The sequence below is a fragment of the Oncorhynchus gorbuscha genome, linkage group LG13 (assembly GCF_021184085.1).
Source record: "Oncorhynchus gorbuscha isolate QuinsamMale2020 ecotype Even-year linkage group LG13, OgorEven_v1.0, whole genome shotgun sequence".
In the NCBI taxonomy this organism is placed as follows: Eukaryota; Metazoa; Chordata; class Actinopteri; order Salmoniformes; family Salmonidae; genus Oncorhynchus; species Oncorhynchus gorbuscha.
The window spans coordinates 99155403-99182320 of NC_060185.1; the positions used below are offsets into that span (position 1 = coordinate 99155403).

The window sequence follows — 26918 nt, forward strand, 5'->3', positions numbered from 1 at the left end:
TCTAGGCCAGGTTACCCTCTCTCTAGGCCAGGTTACCCTCTCTCTAGGCCAGGTTACCCTCTCTCTAGGCCAGGTTACCCTCTCTCTAGGCCAGGTTACCCTCTCTCTAGGCCAGGTTACCCTCACTCTAGGCAAGGTTACCCTCACTCTAGGCCAGGTTACCCTCACTCTAGGCCAGGTTACCCTCTCTCTAGGCCAGGTTACTCTCTCTCTAGACCAGGTTACTCTCTCTCTAGACCAGGTTACTCTCTCTCTAGACCAGGTTACTCTCTCTCTAGACCAGGTTACTCTCTCTCTAGGCCAGGTTACTCTCTCTCTAGGCCAGGTTACTCTCTCTCTAGGCCAGGTTACTCTCTCTCTAGGCCAGGTTACTCTCTCTCTCTAGGCCAGGTTACTCTCTCTCTCTAGACCAGGTTACTCTCTCTCTCTAGACCAGGTTACTCTCTCTCTCTAGACCAGGTTACTCTCTCTAGGCCAGGTTACTCTCTCTAGGCCAGGTTACTCTCTCTCTAGACCAGGTTACTCTCTCTCTAGACCAAGTTACTCTCTCTCTAGGCCAGGTTAATTCTCTCTAGACCAGGTTACTCTCTCTCTAGGCCAGGTTACTCTCCCTCTAGGCTACTCTCCCTCTAGGCCAGGTTACTCTCTCTCTAGACCAGGTTACTCTCCCTCTAGGCCAGGTTACTCTCCCTCTAGGCCAGGTTACTCTCCCTCTAGGCCAGGTTACTCTCCCTCTAGGCCAGGTTACTCTCTCTCTAGACCAGGTTACTCTCTCTCTAGACCAGGTTACTCTCTCTCTAGACCAGGTTACTCTCTCTCTAGACCAGGTTACTCTCTCTCTAGGCCAGGTTACTCTCTCTCTAGGCCAGGTTACTCTCTCTCTAGGCCAGGTTACTCTCTCTCTAGGCCAGGTTACTCTCTCTCTCTAGGCCAGGTTACTCTCTCTCTCTAGACCAGGTTACTCTCTCTCTAGACCAGGTTACTCTCTCTCTAGACCAGGTTACTCTCTCTAGGCCAGGTTACTCTCTCTAGGCCAGGTTACTCTCTCTCTAGACCAGGTTACTCTCTCTCTAGACCAAGTTACTCTCTCTCTAGGCCAGGTTAATTCTCTCTAGACCAGGTTACTCTCTCTCTAGGCCAGGTTACTCTCCCTCTAGGCTACTCTCCCTCTAGGCCAGGTTACTCTCTCTCTAGACCAGGTTACTCTCCCTCTAGGCCAGGTTACTCTCCCTCTAGGCCAGGTTACTCTCCCTCTAGGCCAGGTTACTCTCCCTCTAGGCCAGGTTACTCTCCCTCTAGGCCAGGTTACTCTCCCTCTAGGCCAGGTTACTCTCCCTCTAGGCCAGGTTACTCTCCCTCTAGGCCAGGTTACTCTCCCTCTAGGCCAGGTTACTCTCCCTCTAGGCCAGGTTACTCTCCCTCTAGGCCAGGTTACTCTCCCTCTAGGCCAGGTTACTCTCCCTCTAGGCCAGGTTACTCTCCCTCTAGGCCAGGTTACTCTGAAGCACATTGTGGTAACTGCTGATGAAAAGGGGCTTTGATCAAATCATATTGATTGATTCATTTCTGACTGTAAATTGCTCTGGATAAGATTGTTCTGCTAAATGACCAAAATGTAAAGTTGATTAATTGAGATGTGGTCCCTTCTGTAGCTCAGTTGGTAGAGCATGGCGCTTGTAACGCCAGGGTAGTGGGTTCGATTCCCGGGACCACCCATACGTAGAATGTATGCACACATGACTGTAAGTCGCTTTGGATAAAAGCGTCTGCTAAATGGCATATATTATTATTATTATTATTATTACTACATTAGATGTAAAGTCTTACCATAGTTCTCTATCTCCTCTGGCATATCATAGTTGACCACGTGCTGTATAGCAGGGAAGTCCAGACCTTTAGACGCGACATCAGTAGCCACCAACACATCCTTCTTCCCTTCCTTAAAGGCCTCGATGGCCTTGGTACGCTCCTCCTGGTCTGGAAACACATAGCAGAGTGGGAATGAAATAGCACCCCTATTTAGGTAGTCCCAGCAGGTGTTGCCTGGTGATGCTAACGCTAAATGCTAATGCTAAATGCTAACGCTAAATGCTAAATGAAAGAAGAAGTTAAAGGCCTCAATGGACTTGGTACGCTCCTCCTGGTCTGGAAACACAGAGTGGGAATGAAATAGCCCTATTTAGGTAGCACCAGCAGGTGTTGCCTGGTGATGCTAACTCTAAATGCAAATATGCTCAATGCTAGTTTCCGGATCGGCTCGACGCAAGAAGTTAAAGGCCTCGATGGACTTGGTACGCTCCTCCTGGTCTGGAAACACAGAGTGGGAATGAAATAGCCCTATTTAGGTAGTCCCAGAAGGAAGAGAAGGGGTTTTAATCTTACCATTTCCTCCACTCCTTTCAGCACTAGGGCACATGTTAAGGGCAGGGTGGTTGAGGTAGGAAAACTAAGGGGGGGGGGGTTAGTGATCTTACCTTTTCCTCCGTGGATAGCCACAGCCTCCACTCCTTTTAGCAGGGGGTTAGTGATCTTACCTTTTCCTCCGTGGATAGCCACAGCCTCCACTCCTTTTAGCAAGGGGGGTTAGTGATCTTACCTTTTCCTCCGTGGATAGCCACAGCCTCCACTCCTTTCAGCAGGTAGGAAAACTAAGGGGGGGGGTTAGTGATCTTACCTTTTCCTCCGTGGATAGCCACAGCCTCCACTCCTTTTAGCAGGGGGGGGTTAGTGATCTTACCTTTTCCTCCGTGGATAGCCACAGCCTCCACTCCTTTCAGCAGGAGATATTCATGAATGGCGTCCACGTCTGCTTTCTTCTCAGCAAACATCAACACCTGGGTGACAGAGAACAACATTACCATCTGATTAAACACACAACAACACTACCATCTGATTAAACACACAACAACACTACCATCTGATTAAACACACAACAACACTACCATCTGATGAAACACACAAGACCACTACCATCTTACCATCTGATTAAACACACAACACCACTACCATCTTACCATCTGATTAAACACACAGCAACACTACCATCTGATTAAACACACAACACTACCATCTGATGAAACACACAACAACACTACCAACTTACCATCTGATGAAACACACAACAACACTACCATCTAACCATCTGATTAAACACACAACAACACTACCATCTTACCATCTGATTAAACACACAACAACACTACCATCTGATGAAACACACAAGACCACTACCATCTTACCATCTGATTAAACACACAACAACACTACCATCTTACCATCTGATTAAACACACAACAACACTACCATCTTACCATCTGATTAAACACACAACAACACTACCATCTTACCATCTGATGAAACACACAACAACACTACCATCTGATGAAACACACAACAACACTACCATCTTACCATCTGATTAAACACACAACAACACTACCATCTTACCATCTGATTAAACACACAACAACACTACCATCTTACCATCTGATGAAACACACAACAACACTACCATCTGATGAAACACACAACAACACTACCAACTTACCATCTGATGAAACACACAACAACACTACCATCTAACCATCTGATTAAACACACAACAACACTACCATCTTACCATCTGATTAAACACACAACAACACTACCATCTGATGAAACACACAAGACCACTACCATCTTACCATCTGATTAAACACACAACAACACTACCATCTTACCATCTGATGAAACACACAACAACACTACCATCTGATGAAACACACAACAACACTACCATCTTACCATCTGATTAAACACACAACAACACTACCATCTTACCATCTGATTAAACACACAACAACACTACCATCTTACCATCTGATTAAACACACAACAACACTACCATCTGATGAAACACACAAGACCACTACCATCTTACCATCTGATTAAACACACAACAACACTACCATCTTACCATCTGATGAAACACACAACAACACTACCATCTGATGAAACACACAACAACACTACCATCTTACCATCTGATTAAACACACAACAACACTACCATCTTACCATCTGATTAAACACACAACAACACTACCATCTTACCATCTGATGAAACACACAACAACACTACCATCTGATGAAACACACAACAACACTACCAACTTACCATCTGATGAAACACACAACAACACTACCATCTAACCATCTGATTAAACACACAACAACACTACCATCTTACCATCTGATTAAACACACAACAACACTACCATCTGATGAAACACACAAGACCACTACCATCTTACCATCTGATTAAACACACAACAACACTACCATCTTACCATCTGATGAAACACACAACAACACTACCATCTGATGAAACACACAACAACACTACCATCTTACCATCTGATTAAACACACAACAACACTACCATCTTACCATCTGATTAAACACACAACAACACTACCATCTTACCATCTGATTAAACACACAACAACACTACCATCTGATGAAACACACAAGACCACTACCATCTTACCATCTGATTAAACACACAACAACACTACCATCTTACCATCTGATGAAACACACAACAACACTACCATCTGATGAAACACACAACAACACTACCATCTTACCATCTGATTAAACACACAACAACACTACCATCTTACCATCTGATTAAACACACAACAACACTACCATCTTACCATCTGATTAAACACACAACAACACTACCATCTGATGAAACACACAAGACCACTACCATCTTACCATCTGATTAAACACACAACAACACTACCATCTTACCATCTGATTAAACACACAACAACACTACCATCTTACCATCTGATTAAACACACAACAACACTACCATCTTACCATCTGATTAAACACACAACAACACTACCATCTTACCATCTGATTAAACACACAACACCACTACCATCTTACCATCTGATTAAACACACAACAACACTACCATCTTACCATCTGATTAAACACACAACAACACTACCATCTAACCATCTGATTAAACACACAACAACACTACCATCTTACCATCTGATTAAACACACAACACCACTACCATCTGATTAAACACACAACAACACTACCATCTTACCATCTGATTAAACACACAACAACACTACCATCTTACCATCTGATTAAACACACAACAACACTACCATCTAACCATCTGATTAAACACACAACAACACTACCATCTTACCATCTGATTAAACACACAACAACACTAACCGGAGGAGGGGTTGTTACTAACCAGAGGAGGGGTCGTTACTAACCGGAGGATGAGGGGTCGTTACTAACCGGAGGAGGGGTCGTTGCTAACCGGAGGAGGGGTCGTTGCTAACCGGAGGAGGGGTCGTTACTAACCAGAGGATGAGGGGTCGTTACTAACCAGAGGATGAGGGTCGTTACTAACCAGAGGATGAGGGGTCGTTACTAACCAGAGGATGAGGGGTCGTTACTAACCAGAGGATGAGGGGTCGTTACTAACCAGAGGATGAGGGGTCGTTACTAACCAGAGGATGAGGGGTCGTTACTAACCAGAGGATGAGGGGTCGTTACTAACCAGAGGATGAGGGGTCGTTACTAACCAGAGGAGGAGGGGTCGTTACTAACCAGAGGAGGAGGGGTCGTTACTAACCAGAGGAGGAGGGGTCGTTACTAACCAGAGGAGGAGGGGTCGTTACTAACCAGAGGAGGAGGGGTCGTTACTAACCAGAGGAGGAGGGGTCGTTACTAACCAGAGGAGGAGGGGTCGTTACTAACCAGAGGAGGAGGGGTCGTTACTAACCAGAGGAGGAGGGGTCGTTACTAACCAGAGGAGGAGGGTCGTTACTAACCAGAGGGGAGGGGTCGTTACTAACCAGAGGGGAGGGGTCGTTACTAACCAGAGGGGAGGGGTCGTTACTAACCAGAGGGGAGGGGTCGTTACTAACCAGAGGGGGAGGGTCGTTACTAACCAGAGGGGGGGAGGGTCGTTACTAACCAGAGGGGGGGGTCGTTACTAACCAGAGGGGAGGGGTCGTTACTAACCAGAGGGGAGGGGTCGTTACTAACCAGAGGGGGAGGGGTCGTTACTAACCAGAGGGGAGGGGTCGTTACTAACCAGAGGGGAGGGGTCGTTACTAACCAGAGGGGAGGGGTCGTTACTAACCAGAGGGGGAGGGGGTTACTAACCAGAAGAGGAGGGGTTGTTACTAACCGGAGGAGGGGCTGTTACTAACCGGAGGAGGGGCTGTTACTAACCGGAGGAGGGGCTGTTACTAACCGGAGGAGGGGCTGTTACTAACCGGAGGAGGGGCTGTTACTAATCGGAGGAGGTGCTGTTACTAACCGGAGGAGGGGCTGTTACTAACCGGAGGAGGGGCTGTTACTAACCGGAGGAGGGGCTGTTACTAACCGGAGGAGGGGCTGTTACTAACCGGAGGAGGGGCTGTTACTAACCGGAGGAGGGGCTGTTACTAACCGGAGGAGGGGCTGTTACTAACCGGAGGAGGGGCTGTTACTAACCGGAGGAGGGGCTGTTACTAACCGGAGGAGGGGCTGTTACTAACCGGAGGAGGGGCTGTTACTAACCGGAGGAGGGGCTGTTACTAACCGGAGGAGGGGCTGTTACTAACCGGAGGAGGGGCTGTTACTAACCGGAGGAGGGGCTGTTACTAACCAGAGGAGGGGCTGTTACTAACCAGAGGAGGGGCTGTTACTAACCAGAGGAGGAGGGGCTGTTACTAACCAGAGGAGGAGGGGTTGTTACTAACCAGAGGAGGAGGGGTTGTTACTAACCAGAGGAGGAGGGGTTGTTACTAACCAGATGAGGGGTTGTTACTAACCAGAGGAGGAGGGGTTGTTACTAACCAGAGGAGGAGGGGTTGTTACTAACCAGAGGAGGAGGGGTTGTTACTAACCAGAGGAGGAGGGGTTGTTACCAACCAGAGGAGGAGGGGTTGTTACCAACCAGAGGAGGAAGGGTTGTTACTAACCAGAGGAGGGGTTGTTACTAACCAGAGGAGGGGTTGTTACTAACCAGAGGAGGGGTTGTTACTAACCAGAGGAGGGGTTGTTACTAACCAGAGGAGGGGTTGTTACTAACCAGAGAAGGGGCTGTTACTAACCGGAGGAGGAGGGGCTGTTACTAACCGGAGGAGGAGGGGTTGTTACTAACCGGAGGAGGAGGGGTTGTTACTAACCAGAGGAGGGGTTGTTACTAACCAGAGGAGGGGTTGTTACTAACCAGAGGAGGGGCTGTTACTAACCAGAGGAGGAGGGGTTGTTACTAACCAGAAGGGGAGGGGTTGTTACTAACCAGAAGAGGGGTTGTTACTAACCAGAAGAGGGGTTGTTACTAACCAGAGGAGGGGTTGTTACTAACCAGAGGAGGGGTTGTTACTAACCAGAGGAGGGGTTGTTACTAACCAGAGGAGGGGTTGTTACTAACCGGAGGAGGGGCTGTTACTAACCGGAGGAGGGGCTGTTACTAACCGGAGGAGGGGCTGTTACTAACCAGAGGAGGAGGGGTTGTTACTAACCAGAGGAGGAGGGGTTGTTACTAACCAGAGGAGGAGGGGTTGTTACTAACCAGAGGAGGAGGGGTTGTTACTGACCAGAGGAGGAGGGGTTGTTACTGACCAGAGGAGGAGGGGTTGTTACTAACCAGAGGAGGAGGGGTTGTTACTAACCAGAGGAGGAGGGGTTGTTACTAACCAGAGGAGGAGGGGTTGTTACTAACCAGAGGAGGAGGGGTTGTTACTAACCAGAGGAGGAGGGGTTGTTACTAACCAGAGGAGGAAGGGTTGTTACTAACCAGAGGAGGGGTTGTTACTAACCAGAGGAGGGGTTGTTACTAACCAGAGGAGGGGTTGTTACTAACCAGAGGAGGGGCTGTTACTAACCGGAGGAGGAGGGGCTGTTACTAACCGGAGGAGGAGGGGCTGTTACTAACCGGAGGAGGAGGGGCTGTTACTAACCGGAGGAGGAGGGGTTGTTACTAACCGGAGGAGGAGGGGTTGTTACTAACCAGAGGAGGAGGGGTTGTTACTAACCAGAGGAGGAGGGGTTGTTACTAACCAGAGGAGGAGGGGTTGTTACTAACCAGAGGAGGGGTTGTTACTAACCAGAGGAGGAGGGGCTGTTACTAACCAGAGGAGGAGGGGTTGTTACTAACCAGAGGAGGAGGGGTTGTTACTAACCAGAGGAGGAGGGGTTGTTACTAACCAGAGGAGGAGGGGTTGTTACTAACCAGAGGAGGGGTTGTTACTAACCAGAGGAGGGGTTGTTACTAACCAGAGGAGGGGTTGTTACTAACCAGAGGAGGGGTTGTTACTAACCAGAGGAGGGGTTGTTACTAACCAGAGCAGGGGTTGTTACTAACCAGAGGAGGGGTTGTTACTAACCAGAGGAGGGGTTGTTACTAACCGGAGGAGGGGCTGTTACTAACCAGAGGAGGGGCTGTTACTAACCAGAGGAGGGGTTGTTACTAACCAGAGGAGGAGGGGTTGTTACTAACCGGAGGAGGGGTTGTTACTAACCAGAGGAGGGGCTGTTACTAACCAGAGGAGGAGGGGTTGTTACTAACCAGAGGAGGGGTTGTTACTAACCAGAGGAGGAGGGGTTGTTACTAACCAGAGGAGGAGGGGTTGTTACTAACCAGAGGAGGAGGGGTTGTTACTAACCAGAGGAGGAGGGGTTGTTACTAACCAGAGGGGGAGGGGTTGTTACTAACCAGAGGAGGGGTTGTTACTAACCAGAGGAGGAGGGGTTGTTACTAACCAGAGGAGGAGGGGTTGTTACTAACCAGAGGAGGAGGGGTTGTTACTAACCAGAGGAGGGGTTGTTACTAACCAGAGGAGGAGGGGTTGTTACTAACCGGAGGAGGGGTCTTCTGTAGACACTCCAGCAGGTAAACCATCTTAGCCTCTTCCTTCACATACTCCACTTCCTGAAATTCAATCATGGAAAAACAATCAATGTAAGCATTATAATAATAATATATATATAAAAAAGTCAATTTGCAGTCAGTGGCAAAAGTACACAAAACCTATTTCATTTAAGATATTCCTGTGAAAACCTGCTTTAAAGGAAGTTATTAGTGTGCGTCCCAAATTGTACCCTACTCCCCATATAGTGCACTACTTTAGGCCAGGCAGGGCACTACTTTAGGCCAGGCAGGGCACTACTTTAGGCCAGGCAGGGCACTACTTTAGGCCAGGCAGGGCACTACTTTAGGCCAGGCAGGGCACTACTTTAGGCCAGGTAGTGCACTACTTTAAACCAGGCAGGGCGCTACTTTAAACCAGGCAGTGCACTACTTTAAACCAGGCAGGGTACTACCTAGACCAGGCAGGGCACTACTTTAAACCAGGCAGTGTACTACCTAGACCAGGCAGGGCACTACTTTAGGCCAGGCAGTGCACTATTTTAAACCAGGTAGTGCACTATATAGAGAAGAGGGTGCTACAGTATTTGGGACGGATATTTTTCTGCTGGTGTGTTGTACCTGAATGACGTCCAGGCTGGCAGCGCCGGCCCGGCCCACGTTGATGGTGATGGGTTTGACCAGGGCACTCTTGGCAAAGTTCTGGATCTTCTTGGGCATGGTCGCACTAAACAGAAGAGTTTGTCTCTGGCCCTGCAAATCAAATCAAATTTGATTCACACGTGCTGAATACAACAGGTATAGATAGAACTTAGTGTAAAAAATAATCATAAGTACAGAGTCAATGTGGAGGCTATATACAGGGGGTACCAGTACAGAGTCAATGTGGAGGCTATATACAGGGGGTACCGGTACAGAGTCAATGTGGAGGCTATATACAGGGGGTACTGGTACAGAGTCAATGTGGAGGCTATATACAGGGGGTACCAGTACAGAGTCAATGTGGAGGCTATATACAGGGGGTACTGGTACAGAGTCAATGTGGAGGCTATATACAGGGGGTACCAGAGTCAATGTGGAGGCTATATACAGGGGGTACCAGTACAGAGTCAATGTGGAGGCTATATACAGGGTGTACCAGTACAGAGTCAATGTGGAGGCTATATACAGGGGGTACCGGTACAGAGTCAATGTGGAGGCTATATACAGGGGGTACCAGTACAGAGTCAATGTGGAGGCTATATACAGGGGTACCGGTACAGAGTCAATGTGGAGGCTATATACAGGGGTACCGGTACAGAGTCAATGTGGAGGCTATATACAGGGGTACCGGTACAGAGTCAATGTGGAGGCTATATACAGGGGGTACCGGTACAGAGTCAATGTGTAGGCTATATACAGGGGGTACCGGTACAGAGTCAATGTGGAGGCTATATACAGGGTATTACGGTACAGAGTCAATGTGGAGGCTATATACATGGGGTACCGGTACAGAGTCAATGTGGAGGCTATATACAGGGTATTACGGTACAGAGTCAATGTGGAGGCTATATACAGGGGGTACCGGTACAGAGTCAATGTGGAGTCTATATACAGGGGGTACCGGTACAGAGTCAATGTGGAGGCTATATACAGGGTGTTACGGTACAGAGTCAATGTGGAGGCTATATACAGGGTATTACGGTACAGAGTCAATGTGGAGGCTATATACAGGGTATTACGGTACCAGAGTCAATGTGGAGACTATATACAGGGTATTACGGTACCAGAGTCAATGTGGAGACTATATACAGGGTATTACGGTACCAGAGTCAATGTGGAGACTATATACAGGGTATTACGGTACCAGAGTCAATGTGGAGACTATATACAGGGTATTACGGTACCAGAGTCAATGTGGAGGCTATATACAGGGGGTACCGGTACAGAGTCAATGTGGAGGCTATATACAGGGGGTACCGGTACAGAGTCAATGTGGAGGCTATATACAGGGTGTTACGGTACAGAGTCAATGTGGAGACTATATACAGGGGGTACCAGTACAGAGTCAATGTGGAGGCTATATACAGGGAGTACCAGTACAGAGTCAATGTGGAGGCTATATACAGGGGGTACCAGTACAGAGTCAATGTGGAGGCTATATACAGGGGGTACCAGTACAGAGTCAATGTGGAGGCTATATACAGGGAGTACCAGTACAGAGTCAATGTGGAGGCTATATACAGGGGGTACCGGTACAGAGTCAATGTGGAGGCTATATACAGGGAGTACCAGTACAGAGTCAATGTGGAGGCTATATACAGAGGGTACCAGTACAGAGTCAATGTGGAAGCTATATACAGGGGGTACCGGTACAGAGTCAATGTGGAGGCTATATACAGGGAGTACCAGTACAGAGTCAATGTGGAGGCTATATACAGAGGGTACCAGTACAGAGTCAATGTGGAGGCTATATACAGGGGGTACCGGTACAGAGTCAATGTGGAGGCTATATACAGGGTGTTACGGTACAGAGTCAATGTGGAGGCTATATACAGGGTGTTACGGTACAGAGTCAATGTGGAGGCTATATACAGGGGGTACTGGTACAGATTCAATGTGGAGGTTATATACAGGGGGTACCGGTACAGAGTCAATGTGGAGGCTATATACAGGGTGTTACGGTACAGAGTCAATGTGGAGGCTATATACAGGGGGTACCGGTACAGAGTCAATGTGGAGGCTATATACAGGGGGTACCAGTACAGAGTCAATGTGGAGGCTATATACAGGGGGTACCAGTACAGAGTCAATGTGGAGGCTATATACAGGGGGTACCAGTACAGAGTCAATGTGGAGGCTATATACAGGGTGTTACAGTACAGAGTCAATGTGGAGGCTCTATACAGGGTGTTACGGTACAGAGTCAAGGGTGATGTTAAGAGCATTGCTGTTTGGTTCAGTTCGAAAACATACCACTAGTCGTCACTACACAGAAACAGTGATATGTTGTAATGTGTTCAGGAGCGATCTGGGGTTAAAATGCCCCCTCGTGTCCAGAACTGGTTCAAACCAGTTTATATCCGTACCTTAAAGTAGGAGAAGATAGTTCTGATGTCTTCTTCGAAGCCCATGTCTATCATTCGGTCAGCCTCGTCTAGAGCCAGATAACGACAGATATCCAGACTGATCATCTTCTTCTGCAGTAGGTCCATCAGACGGCCGGGGGTCGCCACCATCATGTGGACACCACTACAAAACACAGATTTCAACAGGGTCAGGGGTCAAACTGGCCCTCACACAGCTGACTGACTGCTGACAAGTTAACTGGCTGACTTGCTGACTGGCTGGCTAGCTGACAAGCTGGCTCGCTGGCTGACTAGCTGGCTGACTTGCTGGCTAGCTGGCTGGCTGACAAGCTGGCTGGCTGACTGACTAGCTAGCTGGCTGGCTGACAAGCTGGCTGGCTGGCTGACTTGCTGACTGGCTGACTTGCTGACTGGCTGGCTGACTTGCTGACTGGCTGGCTGACAAGCTGGCTGGCTGACTGACTAGCTGGCTGGCTGACTTGCTGACTGGCTGGCTGACAAGCTGGCTGGCTGAATGACTAGCTGACTGACAAGCTGGCTGACTAGTTGACTGGCTGGCTGACTAGTTGACTGGTTGACTAGTTGACTGGCTGACTGGTTGACTGGCTGACTAGCTGGCTGACTGACTAGCAGACTTTCTGGCTGGTTGGCTGACTAGCTGGCTGGCTGACTGACTAGCTGGCTGACTAGTTGACTGGCTGACTGGCTGACTAGCTGGCTGGCTGGCTGGCTGGCTGACTGACTAGCTGGCTGACTAGTTGACTGGCTGACTAGTTGACTGGCTGTCTAGTTGACTGGCTGACTAGATGACTTTCTGACTGGTTGGCTGGCTGACTAGCTGGCTGGCTGACTGGCTGGCTGGCTGGCTGGCTGACTAGTTGACTAGCTGACTGGCTGACTGGTTCAGAGTACTTACTGTTTGACCACCTCCATCTGGTCTTTGACAGACATGCCTCCTATACAGAGGACTGATCTCATATGTGGAGCCCCTTCTTCCTCCAGCAGCTTACAGTAGTATTCTATGATGGTGTGGGTCTGTTTAGCCAACTCTCTCTGTAGGGAGAGGAGAGGGACATCAGAAACATTACAGTAGTATTATATGATGGTCTGTTTAGCCAACTCTCTCTGTAGGGAGAGGAGAGGGACATCAGAAACATTACAGTAGTATTATATGATGGTCTGTTTAGCCAACTCTCTCTGTAGGGAGAGGAGAGGGACATCAGAAACATTACAGTAGTATTATATGATGGTCTGTTTAGCCAACTCTCTCTGTAGGGAGAGGGACATCAGAAACATTACAGTAGTATTCTATGATGGTGTGGGTCTGTTGAGCCAACAAGTTTCTTCTCTAACCTCTATCATAACATTACAGTGTGAAGGACTTACTGAGGGACAGATGATGAGACCGTAGGGCCCTTCACTCTTACAGAAGGGCAGTTTCTTCTCTTGCTCCAGAGAGAACATGATGATGGGGAGGGTGAACACCAGAGTCTTCCCTGAACCTGTGAAGGCGATACCGATCATATCCCGGCCTGAGAGACTGAACACACACAGAGAGGAAACCAATCAATTATATCCTGTTGATATAGCCAACCAACCAATCAAATCGTATTGATATAGCCAACCAACCAATCATATCGTATTGATATAGCCAACCAATCACATCCTATTGATATAACCAACCAATCACATATTGATATAACCAACCAACCAATCACATCGTATTGATATAACCAACCAATCACATCCTATTGATATAACCAACCAATCACATATTGATATAACCAACCAACCAATCACATCCTATTGATATAACCAACCAACCAATCACATCATATTGATATAACCAACCAACCAATCACATATTGATATAGCCAACCAATCACATCATATTGATATAACCAACCAACCAATCACATCATATTGATATAACCAACCAACCAATCACATATTGATATAACCAACCAATCACATCATATTGATATAGCCAACCAACCAATCACATATTGATATAACCAACCAATCACATCATATTGATATAACCAATCAACCAATCACATCATATTGATATAACCAACCAATCACATCCTATTGATATAACCAACCAACCAATCACATCCTATTGATATAACCAACCAACCAATCACATCATATTGATATAACCAACCAACCAATCACATCATATTGATATAACCAACCAATCACATCATATTAATATAGCCAACCAACCAATCACATCATATTGATATAACCAATCAACCAATCACATCATATTGATATAACCAATCAACCAATCACATCATATTGATATAACCAACCAATCACATCCTATTGATATAACCAACCAATCACATCATATTGATATAACCAACCAACCAATCACATCATATTGATATAACCAACCAACCAATCACATCATATTGATATAACCAACCAACCAACCAATCACATCATATTGATATAACCAACCAATCACATCATATTGATATAACCAACCAACCAATCACATCATATTGATATAACCAACCAACCAATCACATCATATTGATATAACCAATCAACCAACCAATCACATCATATTGATATAACCAACCAACCAATCACATCATATTGATATAACCAACCAACCAATCACATCATATTGATATAACCAACCAACCAATCACATCCTATTGATATAACCAACCAACCAATCACATCCTATTGATATAACCAACCAACCAATCACATCCTATTGATATAACCAACCAATCATATCATATTGATATAACCAACCAACCAATCACATCATATTGATATAACCAACCAATCATATCATATTGATATAACCAACCAACCAATCACATCCTATTGATATAACCAACCAACCAATCACATCCTATTGATATAACCAACCAACCAACCACATCATATTGATATAACCAACCAACCAACCACATCATATTGATATAACCAACCAATCACATCATATTGATATAACCAACCAACCAATCACATCATATTGATATAACCAACCAACCAATCACATCATATTGATATAACCAACCAACCAACCAATCACATCATATTGATATAACCAACCAACCAATCACATCATATTGATATAACCAACCAACCAACCAATCACATCATATTGATATAACCAACCAACCAACCAATCACATCCTATTGATATAACCAACCAACCAATCACATCATATTGATATAACCAACCACTCACATCATATTGATATAACCAACCAATCACATCATATTGATATAGCCAACCAATCACATCATATTGATATAGCCAACCAACCAATCACATCATATTGATATAGCCAACCAACCAATCACATCATATTGATATAACCAACCAACCAATCACATCATATTGATATAACCAACCAACCAATCACATCATATTGATATAACCAACCAACCAATCACATCATATTGATATAACCAACCAACCAATCACATCATATTGATATAACCAACCAACCAATCACATCATATTGATATAACCAACCAACCAATCACATCATATTGATATAACCAACCAACCAATCACATCATATTGATATAACCAACCAACCAATCACATCATATTGATATAACCAACCAACCAATCACATCATATTGATATAACCAACCAATCACATCCTATTGATATAACCAACCAACCAATCACATCCTATTGATATAACCAACCAATCACATCCTATTGATATAACCAACCAACCAATCATATCATATTGATATAACCAACCAACCAATCACATCATATTGATATAACCAACCAACCAATCACATCATACTGATATAACCAACCAACCAATCACATCATATTGATATAACCAACCAACCAACCAATCACATCATATTGATATAACCCTTTTTACTAGAATTGTTTTAGAGCTTTACAGTAACGGAGCGAGAAGCCAAGACAACCAATGAGAAGCCAGTTAAACATCGTATATCTTTGTACGGCCAGAAATCCTGTTGACATTGTAAGGAACTTCATCAGTGGTTAACTGCTGTACTTACATGGTTGGAATTCCCTGGATTTGAATGGGTGTAGGGTGAACAATCCCCTTCTTTTTCAGACCTTTCAAGATGGCTGCAAACACATGGTGAAAGAGGGTTGGGGACTGAGTGACTAGTCAATCATTTTTAACCACTACAAAAACATATCACCACTTTATTATGTGTGTGTGTGGTGTCTCTCAACATGTGGGAACGTAGTGTGTGTGTCTCACCCTGTGGGAACATAGTGTGTGTGTGTCTGGTGTCTCTCACCCTGTGGGAACGTAGTGTGTGTGTGTCTGGTGTCTCTCACCCTGTGGGAACGTAGTGTGTGTGTGTCTGGTGTCGCTCACCCTGTGAGAACATAGTGTGTGTGTGTGGTGTCTCTCACCCTGTGGGAACGTAGTGTGTGTGGTGTCTCTCACCCTGTGAGAACATAGTGTGTGTGTCTGGTGTCTCACCCTGTGCGAACATAGTGTGTGTGTGTGTGTGTGTGTGTGGTGTCTCTCACCCTGTGAGAACATAGTGTGTGTGTCTGTGTGTGTCTGGTGTCTCTCACCCTGTGAGAACATAGTGTCTGTGTGTGTGTGTTGTCTCTCACCCTGTGAGAACATAGTGTCTGTGTGTGTGTGTTGTCTCTCACCCTGTGAGAACATAGTGTCTGTGTGTGTGTGTTGTCTCTCACCCTGTGAGAACATAGTGTCTGTGTGTGTGTGTTGTCTCTCACCCTGTGAGAACATAGTGTCTGTGTGTGTGTGTTGTCTCTCACCCTGTGAGAACATAGTGTCTGTGTGTGTGTGTTGTCTCTCACCCTGTGGGAACATAGTGTCTGTGTGTGTGTGTTGTCTCTCACCCTGTGAGAACATAGTGTCTGTGTGTGTGTGTTGTCTCTCACCCTGTGAGAACATAGTGTCTGTGTGTGTGTGTTGTCTCTCACCCTGTGAGAACATAGTGTGTCTGTGTGTGTGTGTTGTCTCTCACCCTGTGAGAACATAGTGTCTGTGTGTGTGTGTTGTCTCTCACCCTGTGAGAACATAGTGTCTGTGTGTGTGTGTTGTCTCTCACCCTGTGAGAACAGTGTCTGTGTGTGTGTGTTGTCTCTCACCCTGTGAGAACATAGTGTGTCTGTGTGTGTGTGGTGTCTCTCACCCTGTGAGAACATAGTGTCTGTGTGTGTGTGTTGTCTCTCACCCTGTGAGAACATAGTGTCTGTGTGTGTGTGTTGTCTCTCACCCTGTGAGAACATAGTGTGTGTGGTGTCTCACCCTGTGAGAACATAGTGTGTGTGTGTCTGTGTGTGTGGTGTCTCTCACCCCGTGGGAACATAGTGTGTGTGTGTCTGTGTGTGTGGTGTCTCACCCTGTGGGAACATAGTGTGTGTGTGTCTGTGTGTGTGGTGTCTCTCACCCCGTGGGAACATAGTGTGTGTGTGTCTGTGTGTGTGGTGTCTCTCACCCCGTGGGAACATAGTGTGTGTGTGTCTGTGTGTGTGGTGTCTCTCACCCCGTGGGAACATAGTGTGTGTGTGTCTGTGTGTGTGGTGTCTCACCCTGTGGGAACATAGTGTGTGTGTGTCTGTGTGTGTGGTGTCTCTCACCCCGTGGGAACATAGTGTGTGTGTGTCTGTGTGTGTGGTGTCTCACCCTGTGGGAACATAGTGTGTGTGTGTCTGTGTGTGTGGTGTCTCACCCTGTGGGAACATAGTGTGTGTGTGTCTGTGTGTGTGGTGTCTCTCACCCCGTGGGAACATAGTGTGTGTGTGTCTGTGTGTGTGGTGTCTCACCCTGTGGGAACATAGTGTGTGTGTGTCTGTGTGTGTGGTGTCTCACCCTGTGGGAACATAGTGTGTGTGTGTCTGTGTGTGTGGTGTCTCTCACCCTGTGGGAACATAGTGTGTGTGTGTCTGTGTGTGTGGTGTCTCTCACCCCGTGGGAACATAGTGTGTGTGTGTCTGTGTGTGTGGTGTCTCTCACCCCGTGGGAACATAGTGTGTGTGTCTGTGTGTGGTGTCTCTCACCCTGTGGGAACATAGTGTGTGTGTGTCTGTGTGTGTGGTGTCTCTCACCCTGTGGGAACGTAGTGTGTGTGTGTGGTGTCTCTCACCCCGTGGGAACATAGTGTGTGTGTGTCTGTGTGTGTGGTGTCTCTCACCCTGTGGGAACGTAGTGTGTGTGTGTGGTGTCTCTCACCCCGTGGGAACATAGTGTGTGTGTGTCTGTGTGTGTGGTGTCTCTCACCCCGTGGGAACATAGTGTGTGTGTGTCTGTGTGTGTGGTGTCTCTCACCCCGTGGGAACATAGTGTGTGTGTGTCTGTGTGTGTGGTGTCTCTCACCCTGTGGGAACATAGTGTCTGTGTGTGTGTGTTGTCTCTCACCCTGTGAGAACATAGTGTCTGTGTGTGTGTGTTGTCTCTCACCCTGTGAGAACATAGTGTCTGTGTGTGTGTGTTGTCTCTCACCCTGTGAGAACATAGTGTCTGTGTGTGTGTGTTGTCTCTCACCCTGTGAGAACATAGTGTGTGTGTGTCTGTGTGTGTGGTGTCTCTCACCCCGTGGGAACATAGTGTGTGTGTGTCTGTGTGTGTGGTGTCTCACCCTGTGGGAACATAGTGTGTGTGTGTCTGTGTGTGTGGTGTCTCACCCTGTGGGAACATAGTGTGTGTGTGTCTGTGTGTGTGGTGTCTCTCACCCCGTGGGAACATAGTGTGTGTGTGTCTGTGTGTGTGGTGTCTCACCCTGTGGGAACATAGTGTGTGTGTGTCTGTGTGTGTGGTGTCTCACCCTGTGGGAACATAGTGTGTGTGTGTCTGTGTGTGTGGTGTCTCTCACCCTGTGGGAACATAGTGTGTGTGTGTCTGTGTGTGTGGTGTCTCTCACCCCGTGGGAACATAGTGTGTGTGTCTGTGTGTGTGGTGTCTCTCACCCCGTGGGAACATAGTGTGTGTGTGTCTGTGTGTGTGGTGTCTCTCACCCCGTGGGAACATAGTGTGTGTGTCTGTGTGTGTGGTGTCTCTCACCCCGTGGGAACATAGTGTGTGTGTGTCTGTGTGTGTGGTGTCTCTCACCCTGTGGGAACATAGTGTGTGTGTGTCTGTGTGTGTGGTGTCTCTCACCCCGTGGGAACATAGTGTGTGTGTGTCTGTGTGTGTGGTGTCTCTCACCCCGTGGGAACATAGTGTGTGTGTGTCTGTGTGTGTGGTGTCTCTCACCCCGTGGGAACATAGTGTGTGTGTGTCTGTGTGTGTGGTGTCTCTCACCCCGTGGGAACATAGTGTGTGTGTGTCTGTGTGTGTGGTGTCTCTCACCCTGTGGGAACATAGTGTGTGTGTGTCTGTGTGTGTGGTGTCTCTCACCCCGTGGGAACATAGTGTGTGTGTGTCTGTGTGTGTGGTGTCTCACCCTGTGGGAACGTAGTGTGTGTGTGTGGTGTCTCTCACCCCGTGGGAACATAGTGTGTGTGTGTCTGTGTGTGTGGTGTCTCTCACCCTGTGGGAACATAGTGTGTGTGTCTGTGTGTGTGGTGTCTCTCACCCTGTGGGAACATAGTGTGTGTGTGTCTGTGTGTGTGGTGTCTCTCACCCTGTGGGAACATAGTGTGTGTGTGTCTGTGTGTGTGGTGTCTCTCACCCTGTGGGAACATAGTGTGTGTGTGTCTGTGTGTGTGGTGTCTCTCACCCGTGGGAACATAGTGTGTGTGTGTCTGTGTGTGTGGTGTCTCTCACCCCGTGGGAACATAGTGTGTGTGTGTCTGTGTGTGGTGTCTCTCACCCTGTGGGAACATAGTGTGTGTGTGTCTGTGTGTGTGGTGTCTCTCACCCTGTGGGAACATAGTGTGTGTGTGTCTGTGTGTGTGGTGTCTCTCACCCCGTGGGAACATAGTGTGTGTGTGTCTGTGTGTGTGGTGTCTCTCACCCTGTGGGAACTTAGTGTGTGTGTGGTGTCTCTCACCCCGTGGGAACATAGTGTGTGTGTGTCTGTGTGTGTGGTGTCTCTCACCCTGTGGGAACATAGTGTGTGTGTCTGTGTGTGTGGTGTCTCTCACCCCGTGGGAACATAGTGTGTGTGTGTCTGTGTGTGTGGTGTCTCTCACCCCGTGGGAACATAGTGTGTGTGTGTCTGTGTGTGTGGTGTCTCACCCTGTGGGAACATAGTGTGTGTGTGTCTGTGTGTGTGGTGTCTCACCCTGTGGGAACATAGTGTGTGTGTGTCTGTGTGTGTGGTGTCTCTCACCCGTGGGAACATAGTGTGTGTGTGTCTGTGTGTGTGGTGTCTCTCACCCTGTGGGAACATAGTGTGTGTGTGTCTGTGTGTGTGGTGTCTCTCACCCCGTGGGAACATAGTGTGTGTGTGTCTGTGTGTGTGGTGTCTCTCACCCTGTGGGAACATAGTGTGTGTGTCTGTGTGTGTGGTGTCTCTCACCCTGTGGGAACATAGTGTGTGTGTCTGTGTGTGTGGTGTCTCTCACCCTGTGAGAACATAGTGTGTGTGGTGTCTCACCCTGTGGGAACATAGTGTGTGTGTGTCTGTGTGTGTGGTGTCTCTCACCCCGTGGGAACATAGTGTGTGTGTGTCTGTGTGTGTGGTGTCTCTCACCCTGTGGGAACATAGTGTGTGTGTGTCTGTGTGTGTGGTGTCTCTCACCCCGTGGGAACATAGTGTGTGTGTGTCTGTGTGTGTGGTGTCTCTCACCCTGTGGGAACGTAGTGTGTGTGGTGTCTCTCACCCCGTGGGAACATAGTGTGTGTGTGTCTGTGTGTGTGGTGTCTCTCACCCCGTGGGAACATAGTGTGTGTGTGTCTGTGTGTGTGGTGTCTCTCACCCTGTGGGAACATAGTGTGTGTGTGTCTGTGTGTGTGGTGTCTCTCACCCTGTGGGAACATAGTGTGTGTGTGTCTGTGTGTGTGGTGTCTCTCACCCCGTGGGAACGTAGTGTGTGTGTGTGGTGTCTCTCACCCTGTGGGAACGTAGTGTGTGTGTGTGGTGTCTCTCACCCTGTGGGAACATAGTGTGTGTGTGTCTGTGTGTGTGGTGTCTCTCACCCTGTGGGAACGTAGTGTGTGTGTGTGGTGTCTCTCACCCTGTGGGAACATAGTGTGTGTGTGTCTGTGTGTGTGGTGTCTCTCACCCTGTGGGAACATAGTGTGTGTGTGTCTGTGTGTGTGGTGTCTCTCACCCCGTGGGAACATAGTGTGTGTGTGTCTGTGTGTGTGGTGTCTCTCACCCCGTGGGAACATAGTGTGTGTGTGTCTGTGTGTGTGGTGTCTCTCACCCCGTGGGAACATAGTGTGTGTGTGTCTGTGTGTGTGGTGTCTCTCACCCCGTGGGAACATAGTGTGTGTGTGTCTGTGTGTGTGGTGTCTCTCACCCTGTGGGAACATAGTGTGTGTGTGTCTGTGTGTGTGGTGTCTCTCACCCCGTGGGAACATAGTGTGTGTGTGTCTGTGTGTGTGGTGTCTCTCACCCTGTGGGAACATAGTGTGTGTGTGTCTGTGTGTGTGGTGTCTCTCACCCTGTGGGAACATAGTGTGTGTGTGTCTGTGTGTGTGGTGTCTCTCACCCTGTGGGAACATAGTGTGTGTGTGTCTGTGTGTGTGGTGTCTCTCACCCTGTGGGAACATAGTGTGTGTGTGTCTGTGTGTGTGGTGTCTCTCACCCCGTGGGAACATAGTGTGTGTGTCTGTGTGTGTGGTGTCTCTCACCCTGTGGGAACATAGTGTGTGTGTGTCTGTGTGTGTGGTGTCTCTCACCCTGTGGGAACATAGTGTGTGTGTGTCTGTGTGTGTGGTGTCTCTCACCCCGTGGGAACATAGTGTGTGTGTGTCTGTGTGTGTGGTGTCTCTCACCCTGTGGGAACATAGTGTGTGTGTGTCTGTGTGTGTGGTGTCTCTCACCCCGTGGGAACGTAGTGTGTGTGTGTCTGTGTGTGTGGTGTCTCTCACCCTGTGGGAACATAGTGTGTGTGTGTCTGTGTGTGTGGTGTCTCTCACCCCGTGGGAACATAGTGTGTGTGTGTGGTGTCTCTCACCCCGTGGGAACATAGTGTGTGTGTGTGGTGTCTCTCACCCTGTGGGAACATAGTGTGTGTGTGTCTGTGTGTGTGGTGTCTCTCACCCTGTGGGAACATAGTGTGTGTGTGTCTGTGTGTGTGGTGTCTCTCACCCTGTGGGAACATAGTGTGTGTGTGTCTGTGTGTGTGGTGTCTCTCACCCTGTGGGAACATAGTGTGTGTGTGTCTGTGTGTGTGGTGTCTCTCACCCTGTGGGAACATAGTGTGTGTGTCTGTGTGTGTGGTGTCTCTCACCCTGTGGGAACATAGTGTGTGTGGTGTCTCTCACCCTGTGGGAACTTCATCTCCCTGAAGCTCTTGATCGGCGGAGGGATACCGTCACCGTCAACCAGGATGTGGTACTTCTTCCTGACGCGGTCGTGTCTCGCTGGGGGCATGTTCAGGATGTACCGTGGAGCCAACCAACTATATAGAACAACAACATTAACGTTATCTTTACTGTAGATTTTACACTGAACATAAATATAAACACAACATGTAAAGTGTTGGTCTCATGTTTCATGAACTGAAATAAAAGATACCAGAAATGTTCCATATGCAGATAAAGCTCATTTCTCTCAAATTTTCTGCACAAATTTGTTAACATCCGCCTGACAGGTGTGGCATATCAAAGAAGCTGATTGAACATCATGATTATCACACAGGTGCACCTTGTGCTGGGGACAGTAAAAGGCCACTTTAAAATGTGCAGTTTTGTCACACAACAGAATGCTGCTGTCGGCTCAAGTTGACGGAGCGTGCAATTGGCATGATGACTGCAGGAATGACAGCAAGAGCTGCTTCCAGATAATTTAATGTTTATTTCTCTACCATAAGCCGCCTACAACATCGTTTTAGAGAATTTGGCAGTACGTCCAACCGGCCTCACAACCACAGACCACGTTGTTACCACACCAGTCCAGGACCTCCACATCCGGGTTCTTCACATATGGGATGGTCAGAGGGGGGAGGGAGGGGTGCTAAAGACTATTTCTGTCAGTAAAAAAAACTCCTTTTGTGTAGAAAAACTCATTCTGATTGGCTGGGCCTGGCTCCCCCGTGGGTGGGACCTGTGACTGCGCCCCTACTCTGTCATGTGAAATCCATAGATTAGGGCCTAATTAACGTATTTCAACTGACTGATTTTCTCATACGAACTGTAACTCAGTAAAAATCTTAGAAATGGATCCATGTTGCTTTTCTATTTTAGTTCGGTATAGAATGTATTGCTACTGGATGTACTGCAGAGTAACTGAACTACACATGTTAGGTTATGCATCAAATCACAAGCACAGAAACACATCAGCTTATTGTGGTGTGTGGTAGGAACTGTCAGGACAGCGGAGTCAATCACCACCTTCCGGAGACACCTGAAACCCCACCTCTTTAAGGAATACCTAGGATAGGATAAGTAATCCTTCTCACCCCCCCCCTTAAAAGATTTAGATGCACTATTGTAAAGTGGCTGTTCCACTGGATGTCATAAGGTGAATGCACCAATTTGTAAGTCGCTCTGGATAAGAGCGTCTGCTAAAAATGACTTAAATGTAAATGTAAATTTAACACAAAGTAAGCCCTTATCAGTCACCCTCTAGAATCTGGACTCACACCTTGTTTTGATGGGATCGTCATAGATGATACCTTTGGCCATTTCCTTCACCGACATGAGAGCTGAAAGAGAAACAACCGATTAGAGCTGGACTGGAATAAAAGCCTGCAACACAGCCCGTGTTGTCCACTCTTGAAGTGGACCTGAACTAGAATAACAGTGGCCCATTGACAGTGACAGGGTCAGTATGTACAGTAACATCTCTCCCCTCTACAGGGTCAGTATGTACAGTAACATCTCTCCCCTCTACAGGGTCAGTATGTACAGTAACATCTCTCCCCTCTACAGGGTCAGTATGTACAGTAACATCTCTCACCTCTACAGGGTCAGTATGTACAGTAACATCTCTCCCCTCTACAGGGTCAGTATGTACAGTAACATCTCTCCCCTCTACAGGGTCAGTATGTACAGTAACATCTCTCCCCTCTACAGGGTCAGTATGTACAGTAACATCTCTCACCTCTACAGGGTCAGTATGTACAGTAACACCTCTCACCTCTTCTCTCTACCGGGTCAGTATGTACAGTAACACCTCTCACCTCTTCTCTCTACAGGGTCAGTATGTACAGTAACATCTCTCACCTCTACAGGGTCAGTATGTACAGTAACACCTCTCACCTCTTCTCTCTACCGGGTCAGTATGTACAGTAACATCTCTCACCTCTACAGGGTCAGTATGTACAGTAACATCTCTCCCCTCTACAGGGTCAGTATGTACAGTAACATCTCTCCCCTCTACAGGGTCAGTATGTACAGTAACACCTCTCCCCTCTACAGGGTCAGTATGTACAGTAACATCTCTCCCCTCTACAGGGTCAGTATGTACAGTAACATCTCTCCCCTCTACAGGGTCAGTATGTACAGTAACATCTCTCCCTCTACAGGGTCAGTATGTACAGTAACATCTCTCCCCTCTACAGGGTCAGTATGTACAGTAACATCTCTCCCCTCTACAGGGTCAGTATGTACAGTAACATCTCTCCCCTCTACAGGGTCAGTATGTACAGTAACATCTCTCACCTCTACAGGGTCAGTATGTACAGTAACACCTCTTACCTCTTCCCTCTACAGGGTCAGTATGTACAGTAACATCTCTCCCCTCTACAGGGTCAGTATGTACAGTAACACCTCTCACCTCTACAGGGTCAGTATGTACAGTAACATCTCTCACCTCTACAGGGTCAGTATGTACAGTAACACCTCTCACCTCTACAGGGTCAGTATGTACAGTAACACCTCTCACCTCTTCTCTCTACAGGGTCAGTATGTACAGTAACATCTCTCCCCTCTACAGGGTCAGTATGTACAGTAACATTTCTCCCCTCTACAGGGTCAGTATGTACAGTAACATCTCTCACCTCTACAGGGTCAGTATGTACAGTAACATCTCTCCCCTCTACAGGGTCAGTATGTACAGTAACACCTCTCCCCTCTACAGGGTCAGTATGTACAGTAACATCTCTCACCTCTACAGGGTCAGTATGTACAGTAACACCTCTCACCTCTACAGGGTCAGTATGTACAGTAACATCTCTCCCCTCTACAGGGTCAGTATGTACAGTAACATCTCTTACCTCTTCCCTCTGCCACACTCTGCAGAATCTTCTGTTCTTCTTTCAGCTGCTTCTCCTTGGCTGACTCTTTACGAGCTGTGGACATAAACACATTTTAGCATTTAAGCAAAAAGACAACTCAAGATCATTATACATTTAAGAATCCATAACTGGTTTGACCTTCTGTTTTCTACTACCCATTGACAAAAACCCCCATAATTCACCACACTGAACAATGATCATTCCAATTCTAACTGTGAAATTATTACTGTACCACTTACCTTCGGCCTTTTCCTTGAGAACCTGGTGTTGATCCAGCAGGGAGACGTTAGAGCGTGGTCCCAGACCCTCGTCCTCATCTCTCTGCTCTCCTCCACTATCCTTCTGCTCCTCCTCTACCACCTTCCCTCGCAGACGCAGCATCTTCTGTTGCTGGGGGGCACAGAGTGACAGGGTTGATTGGGAAGGAGAGATGGAGGGAGGAAAGTTATGGGTCATTGTGTTTGGTGGATCTACAGTACAAATCATTCTGACACTGCCCAGTCAAAGCTAATCCATGTCTGTCAGCTGCAGGCTCATATACACACACACACACACACACACACACACACACACACACACACACACACACACACACACACACACACACACACACACACACACACACACACACACACACACACACACACACACACACACACACACAATCTGACACTTCCAGGGGATGAATAAGAAAGGGAGAGGGAGACTGTGTGCTAACCATTTGATGCTTTCTGATTTTGACAGGTACGTATGGGACATAGTCATCCTCTTCAGATGGATGATCTGATCCGGACTTCTCCTCCTCCCCATAGGATCTCTGTGGAAACAAAGTACACCCCAAAAAGTGTTTTACAAAAAGGAAAAGTGAAGTGGTTTATTCAACTGCCTAACAAAACGATTTTCTCATTTGCAAACAAAATACAAAGCTACATCACAGATGAATAGGGTAAGTTAATTATTGGTATATTTGGCTACTAAAACATTTCGCTACAGTCGCATTTAACATCTGCTAACCATGTGTAAGTGACAAATAAAATGTGATTTAAAGGAGCCTAGCGAATATGAATGGGTCAGTTACAACGGGATCTTTGATAGCTAGCTAGCAAGCTAGTGTGCTAACCATGCTAGCTAGGTTTGTTTTCCATAAAATTGAACACCACCTACCTTTTTAGTCCGGTGTTCTGTCTCCATTTTATTGTGTTATGTGTTATTACTGTTGCCTGTTAAATGCTGTTTTTGGACAACTTTATTTCCCCAAAATACATGAAAAATATACCCCACGTTTGGCGCTGTAAGAAAACACTGAAGACGCAGTTCCTGTACGGCGAGCAGGAAATGACATTTCGAACCAGCGTGAAAGACGTTTTTGGAAAATCTTCGCTTTGGGCAGTTTGACCGCAGAGTTTCTAAATCCAGAGGCGTAATATCGCGAGACTTCCTGGAACAGACCAAACCCCAAGGGGGGTTTGAGAAGTAAATGAGAGAAGTGAAGAAAAAAACAATTCCTTAGTTGTTCATTTTCTCGAAAAATAAAGACACAACCTATATTTGAGCAAATGTCTTAAATAGGTGAACAATGGTATTACTCCAACGTCGTGAAACTGATACATTTTCAACAACTTTATATCGAAGGATTACCTTCGTTATGACGGACCGCACGTCCGACAGAGGAAGAAAACTCAGCGGACAATCTGTTTCCC

At 47.1% G+C, this 26918-nt stretch overlaps 1 protein-coding gene across 1 annotated transcript in view; it reads right to left on the reverse strand.

Moving 5' to 3' along the window:
- The window catches only part of LOC123994217 (probable ATP-dependent RNA helicase DDX41), a 31890-nt gene extending 5310 nt beyond the window's left edge, over positions 1-26580 (reverse strand). Inside the window, 14 exon segments of the mRNA XM_046296752.1 lie at positions 1828-1977; positions 2738-2834; positions 8884-8955; positions 9514-9645; positions 11961-12123; positions 12877-13013; positions 13347-13500; positions 15990-16062; positions 22304-22440; positions 23625-23685; positions 25198-25272; positions 25458-25608; positions 25937-26035; positions 26383-26580. Of these exon segments, the coding sequence (XP_046152708.1) occupies positions 1828-1977; positions 2738-2834; positions 8884-8955; positions 9514-9645; positions 11961-12123; positions 12877-13013; positions 13347-13500; positions 15990-16062; positions 22304-22440; positions 23625-23685; positions 25198-25272; positions 25458-25608; positions 25937-26035; positions 26383-26409 (1528 nt within the window). The 5' untranslated portion in view covers positions 26410-26580.
- Between the last annotated feature and the right edge of the window lie 338 nt (positions 26581-26918).